Source organism: Natrix helvetica (genome assembly GCF_964273705.1).
Source record: "Natrix helvetica genome assembly, chromosome: 5".
NCBI classification, from domain to species: Eukaryota; Metazoa; Chordata; class Lepidosauria; order Squamata; family Natricidae; genus Natrix; species Natrix helvetica.
The window spans coordinates 53246576-53269646 of NC_138551.1; the positions used below are offsets into that span (position 1 = coordinate 53246576).

General features: G+C 37.4%; 1 protein-coding gene across 1 annotated transcript; it reads right to left on the minus strand.

The window, feature by feature from the left end:
* Positions 1 to 656: 656 nt before the first annotated feature.
* On the minus strand, positions 657 to 22649 carry ITPRIP (inositol 1,4,5-trisphosphate receptor interacting protein). The gene is made up of 2 exons (XM_081956449.1): positions 22042 to 22649; positions 657 to 2998 (listed from the first exon to the last, which is right to left on the minus strand). The coding sequence occupies exon 2, from the start codon at positions 2983 to 2985 to the stop codon at positions 1342 to 1344; it is 1644 nt and encodes a 547-aa protein (XP_081812575.1). The 5' UTR covers positions 2986 to 2998; positions 22042 to 22649; the 3' UTR covers positions 657 to 1341.
* Between the last annotated feature and the right edge of the window lie 422 nt (positions 22650 to 23071).

The window sequence follows — 23071 nt, forward strand, 5'->3', positions numbered from 1 at the left end:
CACCACTTTTAGTCTGTCTGTCTGTCTGTCTGTCTCTCGCATACACACACGATAATAACTTGTATACAGATAAGTGATCTTGCCTATAGTTTTTCTAATTCAATCCTTTGTAGATTGGTTTTTAAGCAGTCTTCACTTCAGAATATTCATTGACTCTTGCTGCACAAATACAGCAATTTGGCCCTTTTTCCCCTCTGAAAATTAGTAATTGCCATTGGAACAGAGTGGCAAAGCAAGCATGTAAGAAATAGAAGGAAATGCAGTCCAGAGAGCAGTAAGTCAAAAACAAAGTCCCATCTTCCAAGTGAATGGGCTCTTTTAAAAGCGTTTGGCTGATAATAATTCTGGCAAAGCTAAAAAAAAAATGACATTTTTGCTCCTCCTTCAGTTACTAATTTCTAGTTTGGACAAAACAAATGCCTAGTTTGTACACTGTACTGTACAAACAAGGCAACTGCATGGCCCCAAATGATGTTGGCCAGTTTTTAAATGAAACGACATCTGGGAATTTTTTGTTTACTTTTGTTCTTTCAAACTGTATTTTTGAGGAAAATTAAAGCAATCAGAGGAAACATTTGAGAGGGTATTTGGATGAACCAACAGTCACGGAAGAAGTAATATTTGATGCAATGTAGAAAGGTTACTCAGGAGCCTGGTTTTATGTTATTACATATATTTGGGGATTTAAAGGGGTGAATTCATTTCAGTGAAGATGGGCAAAGTTGGATCTGCTGAAGAATTTCTGACTCCAATATGTCAAGCCTATTAAGTTGAGATCCCTTAGAAGTAAGCTGTTCCAAATTTAGTAGGATCTGCTTCTAAAGGCACTATTTGGAATTGCACTGTCAAATGCATAAAGTTATACTGAACCACGATTTTCTACATATATCTAAACTAACTTAAAATTACATTTTAAAAAAATCTTGGTAGTAGAGTTTTATGCCAAAGGAAAGGAACAAAACAGAATATATATTACTTAATTGTACACCATCCTTCTCTCATTAAATATGTTAGACCTTGTAAATAAGACATTCTTTTTCAGTCTGGCTACGGTACTTTGCCACAGCAGCAATAATAAAACACTTAACACATATACCACTATATTCTTAAAACTGTAATATAATAAATTAAAAAATGCTTTTCCTTGCTTAAGCTCATTACAACAAAGAAATGCAGAGTGGTAAAAATGTTGAAGGTTACATAAATATCAGCCAAGATCATTGGAAAGAAAATGAGAATGGTATTTGTCATGTAGATATCTGTAAATTCTACCACATGTATACATCTTCTCCCATGGGGAGATTTGCATATACTGTATGGTAGCAGTCAAAGGAGCAGCTGTCAGAGAAGATCTTTATTTAGTGGAGTTGCGCGTCCATTTGGAACATGCATGGAATATTCATTAATTAAAGCCAATGTATTTTTAAGCATCTCGTGGAACATGTCCATAGCTTTTCTGTAAGTGTTTCGTTGCAATACTAAGGGCCGGAAAAGGTTCAGTGGTTCTGCCTTCTGAAACTCCACTGGAACACCCAGTTCTTGTGGCAGATTTCTATTTCCAATGAAAAAGTGGTAAAGCCTTTTTTCTTGCAAGCTTTTCTCCAAAAAGTTGAGTACATCTTGCAGCCTGGCCTCCAGACAATCAGAAGTCCACGCTGAACTAGGATGGATTTGTAGCAAATGCAGCATTACTGTTTTAAAATGGTAGTTTGTCAGGCTACTCGGTTCTGTCAGACTGCACTGTTTTCCATGAAGGAAAGACAAAATCTGGAGGCAACTGAGGTGGCAAGGATTAGCAGGCAAAGTTTTGGAAATAAACTGGATATATCTCTTCTCATACACAGTAAAGGTGAGAAACCAGTGAGTGTTGCTGGTGAAGCTTTGTGCCATGTTGTTGAATGGAAAGTGAGAGATAAAATATACATCGGAATCTGCATATTGTACCACAGGCCTGAGATTGAATGTGATGGTTTTTCCAGACTTGAACTTGATTTTCAGGGCACCTGGAGTATCCAGGTGATTGAAAAGCAGACTGAATTCATACTTGTGTGCAATTTTATTCCATCCCTTGGTAAGTGCCATCTGGAACCATGTCATAACCTGGTCAGAATCAAGATACCGAGTGTCTTTGAAGCAAAGGAGATCTTCCATATGGTTATTCTGCCTAGTTTGGCTTGCTTTGCTATGAAGCAGACAAAGTAAATCTTCCCCCAATTTAGTTTTATCACAGTTACAACTTGATGAGTTATCATCTGACCGGATTATCTTTATCATACCATAACTTCCTTTGTCTGGTAGAATAGACTCTCCCGAACACCAGGTCTCAAATTGGAAACAGTATGGCTCTGGGGGATTAAAGGGAACAATGAAATCACAAGTGAAAGGCTTGTTTGCTCTCCAGTTTTCATACATGCTCCCAACTCCTATAGACTCTTCTACTTCCATGTCAGTATCTCGGTTACACACACTTCTCAAAGCTTCTAATAAGTCATCTGCAAAGCCTTCCACAAGCTCTCGGTTCCTAGCAATATCACTTGTCATATTCTGGAGGCATCTTTCATAAAAACTGTCCAATGTGACTTTGTCTGGTAGAATACAACCCTTGAATGTTCTTCCCAGGACATTAATTTCATCATCATCTTTGGTATAATCTTGCCAGCTCCCTTCCTGATAATCCTGTCTCCAGAATTCAATCAGAAGGAAGACTATCATGGACAAAACAGTCCAGAAATTCAAAGAAAGGGAATCATGGTGTTTTTCTGGTCCAATCTTCTCCTCTGAAGAATCTACTGAAACCTCTTGTGCTGCTAATTCCTGCTCCAGTTTCAGCTGCTCTAGCCTCAGGTTCTCCTCACGCTCTTTCATCTTTTCAATGATTTCTTCTGTGTTTTCAAAAACTGTAACATTTTCCTTTGGGAAGAGAAATGGATGGTTGATAATAGCTGTTATTACCACCAAGCACACCCGGAAGAATCCGGCCGGCATAATAAAATCTTACCTGTGAGAGAAACAGAGAAACACAGTTAGCTTTGCTAATAACGGAACATAGTTATGAAGAAGTGTATTACTGGTATTGCTGAAATAACTGTCTAATACTTTTCTTACTTTGCTCTCTAGTTCTAAAAATTCCCATGATATTAGATATAGAAAACAATGATCTTTATATCACATATAAATGTTAGTATATTTCAGGAATTTATTTAAAGAAAATAGGTACTACCAAGAGAAAGGAGAAGACATAAAAATATCAATTTCAAGCAAAAATTGGATATTAAATTATAAACCTCACAAGAGGAGTAAAGGAAACAAATAGCAATGTTCATTTTGTCAACACTCTATTTAATATTGCTACAATGATGAAGTGTATGAAGATTGTTCCCATTGGTGTCAAGAGACTAAATTTATTTTATAGCTAATGAGATGCAAAAATATAACTCCTTTGAACGTTCAGAAGAAACAAAGCAAAACAAAAACCCTTAACTGATTTTATATGTGGATATCCTAAGGCTGTATTAGTTCTTACAGTTTGGCATATTGATCTAACAACCTGTGTGCATTCTAAAATAAGGGGAAAAAGAGAGCTCTCTTTAAGATAGAAAATTGTTACCTCTCCTAGTACAGTACACAGTATTTTCAAAGATAATAGCCTTAAAGCCACTATTTATTCCCCCTTTGTATTTATAATTGTTTTGCTTTCATTGAGGCAAACATTCTTCACAATAAGGAAAGTGCTAGCTTACATAAGCATTCAATTACTCACACACATGTCTGTGAACTGATTCATGCTTCTGTTTTTCATACAGCATTATCTATAGAAACTGATCTTAGATCATTCATATAAGCAAGTTGAAATGGATGTTTGGTATCATGCAACCAACACTCTACACATGAAACAGTTCTGGCTAATAAATCATACTAATTTTAATACATCTGTCCTCTAAAGAAATATGGGCTAGAGTTTCAATCAGACTGGCTGCACATGACTTGGGCACATAACTGTCATCTGCTACACAAGGAAAGTCAGTGGGAAGTTGGCAGGTCGCAAGTCGCTCCCATTACTTTTTTGTTTCCTTATGCTTGCTTCCCAGTGTCTGGCCAAGGTATTTCCCCATGCTCTGTAGCATCTGTTTGCAGTAGTTGCTTTCTTGGAACAACAACCAACCCATCTACCCATTCATGCTCCGTAGCACCCACCAGCCCTTCTGTGGCTCTAACCTATAGCTCTCACTCATCAACCTGCATGCCTGTGATTCCTGCCTTTTCCCACATCGCAGTCACATCACAGTACTTCCTGGACTGCTGTTGCTGTGCAATGTGGCCATGTCATGCTTTACAGCCACATTGCATAGTGATGGAAATTCCAGTTCTATCATAATCCAACCACTACCTGTAGACGTTTTGAAAATTAAAGAAGCATTTTCCAAGGGCCATTTGGCCTTTATGTTAGTTTTAACTAAATGGTGCTTAAGTTGTGTTAGATTTTTACTTATTTTTATTATGCACATGTGACTTTTAATGTTTTGGTCTTGATTTTGTAACAGCATTGAATTTCTTTCAATGATGGCTCCACAAACACATGAATAAGTAGTCTAAATTATCTAAATAATAGTTACATTATTATTAGTTATTAAATTTATATTCTGCCCATCTTGCAGTTCAAGGAAACTTACCATGTAATAAAAATAACAGATAAAAACAATTATAAATATAAAAGCAGGTTAAAATTACAAAACATTAAAACAAAGTTTTTAAAAAAACGGGTTTGGAGCAGAGCAATGATGGAATTTTCTTATGTTACTGCACCGACCACCTCTATTCAACAATGGAACAATGCATCCTTGTACAAAAACTATCTTCCACAAAGACGAGATATACAGAAGAGTCCTAACTTCATCTTCAAGGGAAACTATCACTATTTTGGAGTTGTGCGCAAATAAGAACAATTAATAATCTTCTTTGCATGACAACATACAGTGTAACACAGTAATTATTAGGACTGATTGCATTAGGCCTGGAAAAACCAAGTTCAAGTCCACTATGATTATGGTAATATAGGAGTCACTGCTTCTCAGCTCAACCTATTTCACAGGCGAGCGTTCTGGGGATAAAATGAAGATACACCCCTCCCCCCTTGACCAGGTTTCCTCCACAACCTGGAAACAGATAGGAGGTAAATAAGCAAAACAATTCAACATGAAACCTATACATAGATTTAGAAATTTTCCACCAAGTTAGTCTCAAGTCATGAATTTCTTATTAAAGCACAGCACAATTCTGTACTTAATAAAATTAGACTTCCATTACCAAATAGGTCTCAGCTCTGTATTCCAATAGTGCCATGTTTATCATGGACAGAACATTTGGGAGTTGGTGCAAGTTATCCATTATTGGCAAGCTTACCCCCAGTCTGTGCCAACCTGCAACACATTGGTGTGTTGGAACAATAATTGTCAGAATCCCCAAGCAGAATGACCCAGTTCTGAGAGCTGTAGTCCCAGATGCCCATTTGGAGAAGGCTGCTCTGTATCATGTGATTTCTTTCAGAAAAGCAGACTAATCAACGTTGGATAAATTATGGAAGAAATTCACAATTTCTATATCTGTGAAGCAGAATTCAGATGACTATATTTAAAGAAGGAAGGGCTAGATAAACTTGCTCTTGCAGATCTTGAGGAGCAAAAAAAAAAACAAAAAAAACCAGATTTACTTGTTATATGACTGTACGCTGGATTTTCCTAGTGAAATCATAAATTTCAGAAGACTCACACACTATTACAAACTAAGCTACCAGAATTCTGCAGGCAGAGTCTTGCAAACTGCATTTTAACAACAAGCAGAGGGAATTGTAACAAAAATGAATGTTGCCTATTGCAATTATATGTATTAGATTTGTATGTAATAGGTGGGAAAAAGTAGGTTTGGGCCTAAAATTTGAAGATACATAGTGCACAATGGTATTAATTTGATGATCCAGGAAGGGGCCTGAAGGACCTTTAACTGATCCCTACCAAAAGCATACTAACCCAGGGTGAGGCTTAGAAAACAAGGACAAGATATATATGAAATGTCCAAAGATGAAGTTATTAGTGTGTAAATTTTAATAGGGAATATCACAAAGTGAAAGAGGATTTTAAAAATGAAACTATAAATTACATTGCCAACTTGCATCTTTATCTGTTCACAAGAAATCTCCAGGATTTCCTTTTCTAGGCTGTTATTAAAAACAGAACAGTATGTAGTATGCACACTTTGAGAAGCAAATATGTCTAACACTGCCAATGTTATCTTCTCTGAGGCATCCTGATCTCAGACCTGAGCAAATGCATGTGGCTTGTGATCAGAAAGCATTGTGTCTAGTTAATAAAAATTATAAAATAATTTAAATAAAGTCAGAGGGCAAGATTTCATGGCCATTTATTGGTGAAATTATTTTGCAGTTATTTTGACAATGAATATAGGTTAATGTCTATCAACCTATATACATTGCCTCACACAGTAGTAATTGTAACAAAACATACATGATTAAGATAGATGTGAAAAACAATGTGCATTTAAAGAGATTCAGCAGTGGCCCTTTCCAAACATCCCATGAGGGTAATGTCCCAAATGGATGATGAATTTCAATGAGTACATAGAGTTCTCTTGACAGTTTTGGTGGGTTGTTCTGGATTTTTTGGATATAGTTTTGGAAAATGAAGACTACCAAAGAGCAATACCCAAACCAATCCCAAGAAGCCTTTTAATTAACCAAAGACCTCAGAGAAATGAAGTGGTTGTTGATAGTGGCAGAAAATCAAAAAGAATGTGACTGAGCACTGGTAAAAGCTTAGAGCAGAGCCTACATAATTCTGATAAGTGCAGTGAAGCACCAGTTCTTACATAGTAATTTTTTTCAATTACCTAGGCTCTTTGAGGGAAGAATAAGCAGAATAAGACCTTGAGGTTCACTGGGTGGTTTTGTAGATTTCATGATAGCGTTATTTACATTTGCTTTAAGACAGATGTAAGTTGTGCAGAATTCAATATAGTATGTGAGCCTAGATCTTGAAATGCTATCTGGGATTTTTTTTTCCAGTTACTGGACTGACAAAGTAGTCAGAGTTTTCTGGAACCGGGTTTTCTTTTCTGGAACAACATCTATAGCTTGGGTATATAGTGTTTCATGTTCCTTTGGGCATATAGATGGTGTAATAGAAAGAAGAAATAACCCTGAGGAACAGGAAGAAGAGCTAAAAACTAGGCAACTGATAAAATAACTGATCCTGGGATAGAAATGTAATTCAAGAAAGCATCTCAGACAAGACTCTTCTAGTCTTCAGGTAGATGGAGGGAGAAGCACATTCAGACTTTTAAGATTCTATTAGTATAACCTTATAATAAAAGTAATGTTAAAATGGGGGAAAGACTATTATCTTTCTATCAGCTATTATCAGCTATTATCTTCTTACGTTTTTACAAATAGAAATTTATGACCTTAAGAAATGCATCAAAGGTGCTAAATTTCATAGAAACGAGAGCAAGATTTTTCAAGTTTTAAAAATCAGTTTTAAGCAAACTCTGTCAGAGCAGAATGAAATGAAACCTGTAGTATTACACCCGCTGTATGTTCAGCAAATTTCATGTATGGAGAACAGAGGGTTGTATAAAAAGTAAGGATAGTTGAATTAGGCGTTAGTTGAATTGTTGGAAGGTAACAAGATAAACAACAATTAAGTGGAGAAATGGTAAAATGGGTTACTTCTCTCTGCTCTCAAGATCAATGCTGGGACTGAGATAAATATTAGTCTGCTCACAAGATATTAACGAAGAGTTCAGAATTCGTTCTTCATGTTATTTTATATCTATATGATACAAGCCTTTTTTCCTTTTTCAGTATGACTATAGCACTGTTGCCATTTGCAAGAATAGACTCCAAGTGGAGCAAATACCCACATAGGGAATGACGTGAATTTGCCACAGCATTCCATTTCAATACTGTATACGAAAATTGATTTCACAATCTTTTAATTCGGTCTAGAAGTCAAGCTTTAGCCAGATCCAGTGCACAAACCTAGCAGGATGAGAACAGTATTCGGAAACAAGCTACATCTCAATTCTGCTGCAGGCAGGGAAAGCCATATGCGAAATAAACAGCAAGACAAGCTAGTAGATTACCTCTTTAGGCAATGTATCATTTTAACAAGTGATGTGGTACGCTAATGCTCCATCAGCATTCATCTCTGAAATTAAAGGTGTGGTTAATTTCCTTGTGTGTAAGAAGTATGATGCATAATCCCCTTAATCTCAGTGCTGACAAACACAATAAGCTTGTTTAATATTTGTTAGTCAGCCTGTGCTTGCCAACTGGTGAGTGGTATTAGCTAGAATAAAGCATAGTCAAATTATACTCCAATTGTTGGGTGTGTTAGAAAGAGAGTGGCAGTAAGCAATGCTTTTATAGTTCTGTACTCGGTTTCTGCTCTGTAGTGATTAAGCTCTTCATTTTTTTATTCTGCTGCTAATTTTGAGATAGGAAAAGGCCTTGAGGTTAGTTTTGGGACCATAAGGGTCTCTTAATTTTCTTTTCTCCAAGCTTTTGTATATTCCTAAAACATCTGTTACAATCTCAAAAGAGAGATAACATTTGCAGGAAGATCATGGACAGCAGGGCTGCAATTTGCACATTAATGGTGCATAATGCACCAGTTTTTGCAACAACGGGGAGTTCCTTGTAGGGATGTTGCTCCAGCTAGGACTGTAAACAGATTGCATAATTTTGCTTTCCCTTTTAATGCTCTGGTGATATTGCAGGATCCAATCTTCTCTCCAGCTAATTTTCATGAAGATGGACTCCATCTCCTCTGCTCCTGGTGTCCGACCCAGATTGGATCCTGCAACATTATCCTGGGCCTTCATTCTCTAATAATATGTTTTTTAAAAAAATCTGTGATTAATGTGTGTTAAACTAAAGAAATCTTTATTGTAGAAACAAAATATTTGAAGATTCATGCATTGGCAGTTGATTACACAGATTTTAACCAAGTATGATTTTAAACACTGATTAAAATTAGAGTGGATTGGAGACATTAAACAGGATGGAGAATTGCTGTAATGAGTTGACTGCTGGCATGAAATGGAACAGAAAATGTCTGCATTCAAAAACTGTCAACATATAAAAAAAACATAGGAACTACAAAACATTTAAACTTGTTAAGTCCCAGACTTAACTTTACCAAAATAAAGGTTCTCACTGTCATAGGAGAGAAGGAAGACTGTCAAACAAGTGTTCACATGAATAGGATTACAGCAGAGATCTATATGTTCCCTAGAGTGTAAAAATAGTATAGTTAAGCATAATTTAATACTTTATTAATATACAAAATACAATTAAGGTAAACTACCTTCTACTCTTCTGTTTGGAATTATACCAATAAAAGGAAACTAGGACTGTGTGAACTGAAACAGAGGCTAGGGTTATTTTCATACAACTAAATTAGGGGTGAAATCCAGCAGGTTCTGACAGATTCTGGAGAACCGGTAGCAAAAATTTTGAGCAGTTCGGAGAACCGGCAAATGCCACCTATGGCTGGCCCCAGAATGGGGTGGGAATGGAGATTTTGCAGTATCCTTCCCATGGAGTGGGCTGGGAATGGAGATTTTGCATTATCCTTCTCCTGGAGTCGGGTGGGAATGGAAATTTTGCAGTATCCTTCCCCTACCATGCCCACCAAGCCACACCCACAGAACCGGTAGTAAAAAAATTGAATTTCACCACTGAACTAAACCAAGCATTACTCTACACACCGACAAAAAGTGTTAATATTAAGGGTGAATGTTAATCACACATGCCTATACTCAATTTAATCCAATTATGTGAATTGTTTAAGAGATTTTTAAAACTTATGCATTTTGTATAACTTTCCTGACATACTTTTTTTGAACATCTCATATAGTTTTCCTGAATAAATATAGTATGTACTTAGAAGTCTAGGTTAAACTTCTTTATACTCTTGTTATAATCTGATATTTCTCAAATGCTAAAAAAGTATTTGGCATAGACCATAAAGAAAATGCTCTTGAGGAACAAAGGCAAGAAAGATTACATAAATAAAGAGGTATTAAGAAGAGATTCAGGCAAGATTTTTCCTTATTCTTCAGCATATAAGGAGGGTGGATAAAAGTTGCAAGATTCTATTACTGTTTCTTCTTGTGGCATCTGTTTCCTGATGTCGTCTACATCAAAGGGCTGACGTTTGGTAAACAGGTTTCCCAGTTGTGTATGAAATTGTTGAGATTTATTTTAACACTGCAAAGTTAGGTTTTTTTTTTCTTAACCAGAAATGAATAAACCAGTCTTGGATATTTTATGCCTTATTGAACTGCTAATCACTGTTTACGCTTAGATGTACCAAGAAAAAAACTGCTAGTTGCTAAAAACATTTTTCCAAGTCTTTTTCACAGCTATAACAAAGATGAAAGTACACGAATGAAATGCTGTTCCATATTTCTACAGTACTACTTAGCATTATATGCAAATCAGCCAGCTATAGAGCATATGGATTTCAAAATCATATTGAACCACATTATGTACAGCTCACACAGGAATCGGGAAGAACAAAATGTTATATAAGCTGTTTTAGCAGCACTGCTTCCCCTTCTCTGCTGGTATTAGAATAAATGTATGCAATCTGCTTGAGCAACTTGAGACATATACTTAAAGATATGAATAGGTGGAGTGACTGCGAATTGGGTGAACCTATAATTTTTTTTAATATATACAAATATACAAAAAGAAAGTACGTGTCTGAAAACATTAAATAAAAATCACTTGTCATATGCCTCATACATATTTTGCAGTGAATTATATCTAGAATAGAAATGCTTATCTGTCGAGTGTTGTTCAGATTTTTATTACTTTATACAGTACTATATATCCAAATTAAAACTTCTATTTTAAGAGATTTCCCATATAGAAATGAGATTTGACATGAGCACATCAGCATGAAGAATATATTTGGGTACGCACTTTACCATCCCTATACTATATATATGATCTGCTGATAAAGAGCTAAAAAATTGTAAGAGCATTTTGAATTATTTTGCCTGATAAGATTAACTTTAGCAGGCACTTCTGCCCACATGACTAAGTTATAAAGAAAGCAGGGAAGGAGTTCGCCACTTGCCGCCTCCTAATTGAGTAGTCAAGAATAGTTCTCAAAAGAACAGTGCAGAAAACCTAATAGCTTTTCTGCAGGAGTTGTAGGAGGATGTGGTAGGGATTCTGCAAAAAAAAAAGTTTCAGAGTTATACTTGTGCTCTTCAGAGGCAATAACCAATTTCATCCCAGGTATGTATATAATGCAATATGTCTCCTTTTATAGCAAGACTGCAGCTAGGAAACTAAAGAGGAACCAAAGCTCATTAAAATATATCCCTTTCCTCTTTTGGAACACCCAAATTCCATCTAACAGATTTATTTTTATAAGTTGAAAATATCTGGAATTTAGTTGACTTCCTGGTAGATGAAGTACTGAACATTTCTGGAAACTGTTCACTTTACCTACCTTTGAAATTCATCAGAGATATATTGTAGTTGCTGGAGATGGCTTATATTGTTGTAGCCTAACAACGTAAAACCCTAACAACCGTTGTACAGCATCGTTTCTCTCCAATGCTGGAAGGTAGAATGAGAGCTATTTGTTGTTGCAAGGAGATACAACATTTAAAAAAACCTTTCCAGGTAAAAGGCATAATTATCATCTTCAATTTCAAAAAATCTCACCGAAATTAGCCATTAAAGGAAAATTTTCTTTTCAGACATATTTTGTTTTTCATTACCCTGAACTATCTTTCTATCAACTATGTAATTAAGATTTTGGTGTCAATAGACCAGATGTTAACTAAACAAAAATGAGAGATTTTTCTCCTCCCCCCCCCTTTTAAAGAAACTTGACTGTTGAAGAGTGGAAAAAGAGGCACTGAGTCAGATGTGTGGCCAGCAGTTCCAGAAAGTCCCCCCCCCCATTAAATAAAATTGGATTTGAATGGGCAGTTCTATTTCTGTACAAGAAAGAGATGCTTGCATACTGACAGAAGGCAAGTAAAGGAAAGATTGCATCAGCTCATCTCCGTCTCTGATTAGGCACTAAAGACAGCCTGAGGAGTGTAAAATGAAATATTCGAAGATGAGGCTTATTTTCTAATCTCTGCTTTCTCTTCATCTTTTTCCTTGAGGAATAGATTTTTTAAGAACAGAAAGAAGGAATTTAGGCCACTGACCATTCCTCCCATTCAATGTAGACAAAAAGGATGGTACTATCCCAGTGTTGTAATAACAGTTGGATATCTGGGCATTTCTGAAAGGAGTTCTGATCTAAACAGTGCACACAAGGAGGTTTGTGTACTCCATTACGCTGAAGCTATTTGCACACAACAAAATAATAATTGCAAATATATAGAATCTTATAAAAACTACTTCAAAGTAGATGCAACAACTCTCTTTTCTAATGTCATACCTTTCTTTTTTTCCATTTTTGTTTGCAAGAATAGCAAGAAAAGAAAACATTTTTCCTCACCAACATAAATAAAGGCGATACTCCTTTATATTTGCAGATGAAAGGAGAAGGGGTGATTGTCAGCCTCCCCCTCCTTCTTTTTCCAGCATCTGTGACCACTTCAGGTCACTTCCCCAAATTTTGAAGCAGACATTTTAATGAATTATTACCTTTATGGAGGCTTATTTCTTCATCAAAATATAAGGATATTATGAAAACTCAGGGTAAATAATCTTTTTTAAAAAACTTGGTAACAAAGCATGTTGCCATAAAAGGATCTTTCTATTTCTTTATGATTGCCAATTTCTTTATCTACCTTTTTTATATATTTCATTTCTAAGTTCTGAACAGATCAGTGACTCCCACTTTTTGTAAATGTGGTGCTAGAATTCAGCCATGGGTCTAAGAGGCATAGAATAGAGGAAAACACTATTCTTGACCTGTTATACAAAATCTTTAGTTTTCAAGTTTCAGTAATAGTTACAAACTTAATGAGACAGACCGAGGTATTTCCCCTGTTTTTTCCAATTTTTTGGAAGGCATTAATTAAGAATAAATAGGTATTACATGATGATATTACAATTTCAAAAGAGAAACAATTTTTTGCCATGCACCAAAATGTTTTTACCAATTATAAAACAAGGAACTTCCTGCTTTCAATAGTTCAGGGTCAGAAAGGTTAGTCACATGGCCAGAATTGACCATTCCTTTCTGCATAAATGATTAATTTTTTGGAAAGGTTCTTCCTTTGGTATGTGAAATATAAATGTCACAGAAACCTGGGGGATTTCCTTTTTCTTTTCTGGAAAAATTCCAAACGGCTCCTCCTTTACCAAAGCAGAAATATCTGGCAATTCTAACAAGAACCAAATTCACCCTAGGCTTGTTTTGTTCAGAACAACTTGTACAATGTATGACACATTACTAATCTTATTGCCCTTTTCTAGAGATGTGGACCTCTAGCTAAATTTTAGGGCTGGAGGTAAACTGCTCCCCGTCCTTATTTTTTTCCCTGGGCTTTTACATCTTTAAATATAATATATTCAAACACTAACTCGTATGAGTGTGAATCAGTGATGGGATTCAAAAAATTTGACTACCGGTTCTGTGGGCATGGTGTGGTTTGGTGGCTGTGGCAGGAAAGGATACTGCAAAATCCCCATTTCCACCCCACTCCAGGGGAAGGATACTGTAAAATACCCATTCCCTCCCCACCCCATTAACCTGTTCTCTAGCTCCGTTGATCAGCTGGGATTCGTGAGACAGCAAATAGTTGCAGGCGGAGCCAGCCAGAGGTGGTATTTGCAAGTTCTCCACACTACTCAAAATTTCTGCTACCAGTTCGCCAGAACCGGTCAGAACTAGCTAAATACCACCTCTGGTGTGAATCACATATATGGTTGATTTATGATTAAACAAACATATGCATAGTTACATACATAAGAACTTGCCAATTGTTATAGGATTATTGTTTTTTTATTGATTTAGTTGATGATGTATACAGTAATACTGTATGCTGTATTCCAACAAAACATTTGCCACTGAATCAGTTACTCCACTGAAATATTTGTTCAATTACCTATTTATGAATGGGTAACTAAATATAATATAATGTTTGTATCTTAATTTTTCAGCACAAGAAAAGATTCTATAAGGTTCATTTGATGCTGAAATAAACATTGGCTTGTAGTTTTTAGTCTCCCATAGCAAAACATCTGTCTTGTGGTAGTCTGAAAACTAGAACATTTATTACGATACAAAATTTGTGGCCTACAGCCCCCACATTGGAATATTAATAGCATACAGATAAAATAAAGTACTATTGCATTAAAAGGATTTTGGTCTCAGATAAAGCACAAAGGAATGCAAACAGTGACCTCATGTTTGCTTGCAGGAAAAAAAAAATACACACTATATTTGTGTGCACAGAAATGAGCTATGTGATTCAGTGTGGTAATAGTGGTTAAGATGCAGGAATGAGAGTTAGAAGACCTGAGTTCAAATCTACCTTCAATTATGAAATTCATCAGATTACTGTGGCCAGTCACTTTCTCTCCTCACATGTTTTCATGGAAACTATTAAGAAAGGGAAGCCAAAAATCTAATTTAAATAACAATAAATTAGTATGATCTGAATTTTAAACTATTTTAAAAAGGTTGCATTATGAAAGCCACTATTTCTCTGCTATTAGACAGAATACTATTTTCCTTAAGCGCGAGAAAGGCAATGGCTGAAAAGACCAGGGACATATGTTTCCCCACAATCTTCTCAATGACAAAAGGAAACATCTGTGGACATTATGACATTTACAAAATGATAAATTATTAGTTTTGGTGAATTAGTCTGAACACTCCAAATTTCTACATTCATCTGAGTGTATTACAATAGCCAGATCATAATTAATTTACTACGTATTATATTTGCTTTTTGGTTTTCTGCCCATAAGCTTTGGAAATACTTGTCAATGATAAAGAGACTAAAAAAATTGTGTAATTAACCAAAGGGGAACCAAATTGCAAGAAGTAGACAACAAATGTAAAGTTTCAACTATGAAAATGGGTGAAACAGTTGGAAATGTTTATTCTACCAATTTAGTAATATGGAATATTAAAGAGATATAAATTTATTTTTTATCACTAGAAATGTTGTTCATGGTGCACCTTGGAGCTTCCAAAAGAACCAAATCCAATTTTCCTTTAATTTCTTTGTTAACCATTTCCCCCTAGGAAAACATAGAAATTATGACAATAATAAAAAAAGCCATGGCATTTGTCAGCAATTAGTCTCATTTTGGACGTGACTTTGATGAGAACAATTGGTTATTTAGTTAGTAACAGTTAGTCTTTATTTAATATCTAATGAAGGGATCTCCCTGTCATTAAAATGCTAATTTACAAGCTAATCACATTCTGCCACAGAATGGATCAAATGCAGAACAAAATAGCTCAGAAGTAGTTTAAGATATTGAAATTTGTTCCTTGCATAGTACACCTAAACTGTGTATGTTGATAAATGGAAAGGTATTTCTACTGTAGGGAGTTATCACCCAACCCTTTCCCAGAAAAATGAAACATCCTAGGAAATATTGAAAAGGCAGAATATTATATTTCCCTGGATGTGAAAAGGGAGAAACATGTTTTAAAGACAGAGTAGCTTCCTACAGCTTCCTGCACATCCCCCTTTGTCAATGGGCCAAGCCAGTCCCTTTACATAATAAAGAGTTCTCCCCTTCAGCTCCAGGGGGATGGAATTAAGGCATGATTGGCCTTTACTCAACTGACCACATGGCACCTGAGAACTCAATCAAACCTGGATTCAAAACGCAGCCTAGAGAGTTGCCCCTGCATGGCCCCATGGGAGTCTGACAACCAATCAGAATACAAGCTCAAGATCAAAGGCCAGAGAGGGCATAAAACCAGGGACTCGGCATCTCAGCCCTTCTCTTCTTCCTCACTCAACAGTGAAGCATGTGATCACCTTTTCTGTTCAGGACTCAAGCCATGTGGTCCTGTCCACCATTAAAACCATCTATCCAAGCAGCCTCCATCTCTCCAGTGTCTTTTTCCCCACTTGGAGCCGAACCCAGAAGGGCATTTCTTTCAACACTACCATGCTATATAGCAGATTGAAAAATAAGAAATCACAATATAGATTAAAAGATTTGGAAAATAAATATAAGGACTATTGCCACTCTTCCTTGAATCGCCATCTTGTTTTGTGATTGTTAACAGACATAACCATAATGATAAAGAATATCTGAAGAATAGTGAAGAAGATTCACTGAAGCTAATATACCAGAAACACTTACGGAGTAGTGGAGAGACCAAACTGACCTGCAAGAAAGACCAGATGAAGAGCAGAAAAGAGGCATGGAAAGACAAAGCATTACATGGCCCAGTATATTAAAAAAATAACAGGCAAAGCAGATAACAACAGGACCTGATAATTGATAAGAACAGGAAAGGTGAAGTAAGAGACAGAGGAGCTAAATCTGGCTGCATGCAATTCTTAAGAACAAATGCATACAAAGCCAGAATTAAAAAGACAGCAAAAGACAGCAGCAAGTGCTGCCTCTCTGGAAAGAAGCTGAAGAAATAACCTGGTTAGCTGCTGCAGGAATATTGCACAGACTGACTACAAACAACAGCATAACAAAGTAGCAACAATAGTGCACTGGAAGATCTGCAAGAAATATCATTTATTTGCAAACAAGAACCGATGGGACCATAAATTAGAGAAAGTAATAGAAAATGAAGAAGCTGAAATGCTCTGGGACTTTAGAATTCAAATCAACAAGCCACATAACACCCCAGACTTACCAACTGTTGATAAAAAAGACAAAAAAGGCTGGATAGTATATATGGGAGTATCTGGAGACAGCAAAATTGAAGATAAAGAACTCAAAAAAATGACAAAATACAAAAGAAATGATTGTGGCAAAAGAAAACAAAGGTAGTACCAATAATAATAGGTATTTTTGGTGCAATCCCAAAACAGTTGGAGCACCGTAGCTGTTTAATGAAACATCTACAAGAAAATGACCAAGCTTAGAGAGCACCAAGGATTGCTCATTGACAAATTTATTGCTGTTCCTTGTTCTCACAGATAATTCTTTTTTCTAGCTTACCCGTTTTTCTGTACATTGCTGCATTTTTGCCTATTTTGTCTCACATCCTACATCATTCTGAAAAACCAAAAAAGGTAGAGCAATCAGTTTTGATTTTTCAACTGAGATTGACGAGCCAAGCAAAACTTTACACAGCAATATCCCTGTCCAGGATGTATCCAGAATGTGCCAACTCCCTCTCCTAAATTTTTCAAATTGGAATATTTACTTTCTGAAAACTGGTAGCTATTAAAAATCTAAGCTGGAAAATAAGTTGCCAAAAAGAAATTTTGTTGAAGTTAGGTTTTAAAGCAGCTTTCCTCCACATTTGCTGCTCCTTAAAATTATTTACTGTATTTTTTGAAGTATAAGACACACCAAGATTTTGAAGAGGCAAATTAAAAAAAAAAGTTTTTGCCCTCTGCAGACCTCCCCAAAACAGCCCATTTTTCACGAAAACGGTCCTGTGTTTTTTTTTTTCCAAAAGAAGGGCATGAATAGCCTTTAAGGAGGCTTGTAGAGTGTTCCTGGGGGGGAGGGGGGGAATGAGCATATAATGGCCCTTTTTTGCGAAAATGGGCCCGTTTTTTGTAAAAAAAAAAAAAAAGGACATGCCTAGCCTTTAGGCGGCTTATAGAGTGCTCCAAAACCAGCCCGTTTTTCGTTCATTTCTGCCCTCCCCAGCCTCCAGGAGCATTCTGGAAGCCACCTAAAGGCTATGCACGGCTGTTTTGGTGAAGGGGGCGCGATTTCGAGAGGCATAAAATGCTGTATTCAGTGTATAAGACGCACCCAGATTTTCAGCCTCCTTTTTGAGGGAAAAAGGTGTGTCTTATACTCTGAAAAATATGGTAACTAATCAACCCAATACACAGGAAAGATACTAAGGAAAGTCTGAAAATACACATATAACCAGAGGGCAAATGTATTGAAATGTTTTTAACCTATCTTTATCAGAGTAAGCAAGTTTCAAATAATGAATAAATAATCCATTTTAGGTCATCAGGGCGATCTATTCCTTCCAACTTGTAGGGCTCTGGAGTGTCTTGGACTTCAAATCTGAATAGATAAGCCAGAATTGTCAATGGCAAGACATGGTGGCATCCACAGTATCTATATGAGTTGTTATCTGAGCTCTCAATACTTTTTGAGTACTTCAGATAATTAGGTCTAGCAGTTGTAGCTCCACTGGACTCAATCAAGGACTGTGCCAATCACTTTTCAGCATTCTGTTTCCAACATTTTTACAATGACTGTAAAACTTACTCTAATCTTTATTCTTAAGGATACGCATATATAAACTTGTCTACAAATTTCTTGATCCATACAATCTATTGGATTACAATCCCCGTAAATCCCAACTTCCACAACCTGTTTGACCTGGACCAATATGAATCTGTGGGATTGCAAATTTGGAGAGTTCCAAAATGAAAAAGCTATCTACTAACTACCATATTCTCTGGTGTATAAGACAACCTTTTAGCCTATAAAAACCATTCCAAAAATCGGGGGTCGTCTTATATGCTGGGTATATGGCCAGTTGAAACTTATCGGTTCCAAGCTGGCCTGAATGCCATTAAGTACCGCTGCCGTACTGAGCTGCATTTTCTATGCCGGCAGTGCTTGAGCTGGCAGTTTCTACTGAATTAGGAAAAGTTTAATCCACTTGCAATGTTTTATATTACATGTTTGATGACAAACAGCCTTATGTTTATGTGAGTTTTCCTGCTAAATACCTGCATGCCATAACCACTTGAATTAAAATTACCATATTGAAATCAAATCTGATGTTTTTTTCATTTTTTTTGGTGTGTCTCGGAAGAGGGGTAGTCTAGCCCAAACCCTATATTTTAACAGGAAAAGTAGGGGGTCATCTTATACACCCAGTCGACTTATACGCCAAAAAATACAGTATGTGTCTATTATTCCTAGAGTGGTCCATGAAATTTGGTACCCATAATGCAGAAAAACCTCTTAGATCTGTGATGGCGAACCTATTGCACTTGTGCCGAAACTGGCACGCAGAGCCATCTCTCCAGGCACACGAGCTGTCACCCATTGCTCTTCCAGGTTCCGGTGCGCTGGCTAGCTGGTCTTCGTGCGGAAACCAAAAGAGCACCCACCTGGTGCGCATGCATGCGCTGGGTGGCTGCTCTTCCGGTTTTTGGCGCATGCATGCACATCAGCCATCTGGTCTTCCAGTTTCTCGTGCACAGGCTTGCGCAAAGACCAGCTGGCCGGTACATATTCATGTGCCGGAAACAGGAATATCATCTTCATGCGCATGTACAGCGGAGGGCTGCTCTTCTGGTTTCACTCAGTGCTAAAAAGGTTCGCCAAAGATTGCCTTAGATCAATATCACTGTGAAGACAATGTGATTTCAAGGGAGTTGTAAATAATCGCAAATAAAAATAATTCTGATTACTACATAAAAAGTGTTTCAGGTGATGGTGATGCCAGGCTTGGTGAAACAGAGGACAGATTTATTTGCAAAAAGATCTCAAAAAAGGAATTTAATAGCAATTTTGAATTCTGAATTATATTTACAGAATGAAATGGTTCCCAAATTATGTTCACAGAGCTTAGCAAGGAGCAGGCAATCTTTTCCATTTGATGATTGCAGGGTTTTTAAAAAAACTAATTGGCTGTAGGGAAGGATATCCATGATAGGCTAACATGACTGGGAGGTTTGGAAGGGAGAGCTGGGGTTTATTAAACTTTTAAATAGGTGAACTTTGCCTTCCAGACTTTTGAGCCTGTTTCTACCCTCATAGTATGTTAGTGGAGATCTTTCACTTAAAAAAAAAATCACAGTAAAAATGATCTGCTGTGGCTACTCATTTTAAGCTTAGTTTGTGTCACGCGTGTCAAACTCGTGGTGTCACGTTGCCGTCACATGACGTTTTGCTACTTTTTCACTTTGTGAAGCTGGGATGGGTGTGGCCTGTGTGTGACGCATCCGGCCCAAGGGCTGCCAGCTTGACATCCCTGTTTTTTGTGGAAACCAACTCCATGTATCCTTCCATGGCTGTAACTAAGCAAAGATCTATTCTAGCACTTTCCCCACCAAATACCATTGAAAAGCCTACAAGCAGAGTGTTTTGAAAGAGGAAGATCACATGTAACTTTTCTTTCATTTTGGATCAGTTTCCATAGCCCGTGATCACTGACCACTCTGAGCGATGTATACATTATTCCAAGTTGCCTAATTCTATGTGGCATTCAACAGAGGTTCCATGGTAGTTTCCATAAGTAAAACCAGACTAACTTCATGAATTTGTTTAACCCCATTTAAAAGTACTGTACTCTGAGCTACAGAGAAGTAATAGAATTACATTTATCGATTAATTTAGTGTTAAATATGGCATATACTGCTAGGTAAGCGTGTCCATGCAAGATATATTTTGAGGGACCAGAATTTTACAAAACATAGTTACAGGCCAGGCACTTAACAAACATTATTTAGATTACAACTCCTAGAATTTTCAGCTAAACAGGGCTTTCAAACTCATGGCCCAGATGCCTCATGTGCTAGCCGCGCCCACGCCCGGTTTAGCAAAGAGGGAAAAAGTCCCCATGTGACGCCGCGAATTTGACACCCTTGAGCTAACCAGAATAAAATAGGGTGTCATATTTGGAAACAGTGTTATAATAGTTACTGCAAGCTAGAATAGAACAAAATTGAGTTTGTAATGGGGAGAGTGGTTCACAGTCAATGCTTAAGTCCTGATTTAAAGAACATTTTATTTATTTTTCTGTTTATTACTAAATTACACATTTTAACAAATCTAAGCAAATAAAAGCGGATACAACAAAATCTTCAGTCATTTTTTCTTGAGGTACCGTACATAGCCAACTTGGATGGATTTCTGGGGTGGGGCTGTGCAGGATTTTCTGGTGCTTATTTTACTTATTTTATTTATTTATTTATTTTTTATTATTTTGCTTATTTTTAAATCTCCGGGAAAGGGCCCTTTGCTTTTAAGATATAAACGTAATTGTCTCCTTTTTTTTTACTCTGTTCTCATCTCATTCTTATAGCTTCTCAGGACTTACTCTCAAGTGCTGGTAGAATTACAGCCTTGTGTTCTTATTAGGATTTATTTGTTTTTTACTCTTAATGCTTCTTGTTAATTTGCACGTTGCTGTAAACTAGCCTGGAATTATTTGACTCAGGAGAAGAATAAAATAAATTGTGGACAATCTAGCAGTTTAATAACAAAAAAAAAAAAGCCCCCAAAGCACTTGTGTGAATAGAAAGAGAAAGCTGAAGAGCCTCGTGAGAGGTGAACATAACTGGATAATCAGAATATGGACCATAAAAAAAGTTTTCGGTATCCATCTGCAAGTTGAAAAAACCAAGTCCCTAGAAGGAGGAAAATGCAGTGTAGAAGATCATTAAAAAAAAACCTACCTCGTCGCCCCGTCCGTCCCCCCAAATAAAGTTTGAAGGATCTTTCCTCCTCCGTTTACTATTCTGCAACTCGTTCTACAACGCGTAAGGAAAAAACCCGGGGCAAATGTCATTTTCCCCCCCACCGCCGAATACAGAGTGATCCCCAACCGGCTCTGAGCAGGGCGTCCGGCCGTGTCTCCCCCCCCCCCCATGTTCGTTTAGATACGGTTGGAGGGCTGCGAGCGGAAGGAAGGAAGGGAGGGAGTGAGGGCGTGGGGGAGAGCAAAAGTGACTCCTATCTTTAGCGGCGAAAACGGCGGCGGGATGGGGCTCCATACTTTTCAAAAAGCAAATGCAACCAACAGACTCCACTTTGCAGCTTGCATTTTCCGAGACAAAGCAGACCTCAGACAGAAAAGAAAAACTACTATCTTAAATGAGAAGCTTGTTATTATTATTATTTTTTGCGGCAGAGGAGTCAATATTTATTGGCTGTATACTTACTGCGTCCTGCAACAAACGTTTTACTCGACTAAAGGACCGACAGAGAACCGCTTTGTCTGCTTTTCCAAGCCAGGTTTGTTTCAGGCTTCGACTTTTCGTGCCGACTGCGATCAAAACTTCTGTCTGAAGCACTTCCTTCTTCTCTTGAGCATCCTACACGCCTGTTGCTTTTAGCTACGGGAGTAGCGTTGGTACGATTTTTTTTCTAGTTTACTCATTTCCTGGAGATGAGCTTCTCTCTCTCTCACTCTCTCTCTCTCTCTCAAAAAAAAAAAAACTTCTCTCCACCCAGCAGAGGAAAAAAAGCGGTGCAGTCCAACTTTCTGCAAAGTCCCAGGACCTTCTTAAGGTGGAAGGCGATGTCTTAAAGCACCCCAGCGGCAATTGCTAGCTTGTTCAGACTCCCCCCCCCCGTTTTTTTTTTTTTTTTGGCGGTTCGAGAGAAAAGATTAGCGGATTCTTAGCAGACACACTTTCCGAGTAGGACATGGGGATGGGTGGAGGAGGAAGAGAGCGGATGGTGGACGCCCTTAAATCTCGCCGGTTGTGCAACACGCGGGGAAGCAGCAGAGCAGCAAACTTTCCGGAGTTTGCTCCTCGTGGCTTCTCTAGTTGTGAAAACAGTCTGTGCAACAAAGCCTCCTGTATGCAAATTCCCTTGTCCGGTTACACTGCCAAGATGTCTCTTTCTTTCATGTTTGGCCTTACAGTTGCCTGTTGAGAAACCCGAGGATGCTATGTTGGTTGCACACATGTTCAAATTCTGGAGGGAGGGAGGGAGGGAGGGAGGGAGAAGTCGCGAAAACAACAAAGACCCCTGGGGATCAGCCAACCTTTTGTTCCCATTATAACTAATCAAATACATTGGGGCCAGGATCTTCTTCAGGAGCATATTGGAAGAGCGACCAATACTCATTTATAGCTTGATCCTCGGTGGCTTTATTTAGCTGCTTTAAAAGCTCTATAAGTTGGCACACAACCAAGGTCCTCGTGTCCAGAAGAATCCAATCTATTTCTCCAGTTTCCTGTC

Coding starts and splice junctions, on each gene's coding strand:
- ITPRIP (XM_081956449.1), bottom strand. CDS start 2,985: ATGCCGGCCGGATTCTTCCGGGTGTGCTTGGTGGTAATAACAGCTATT.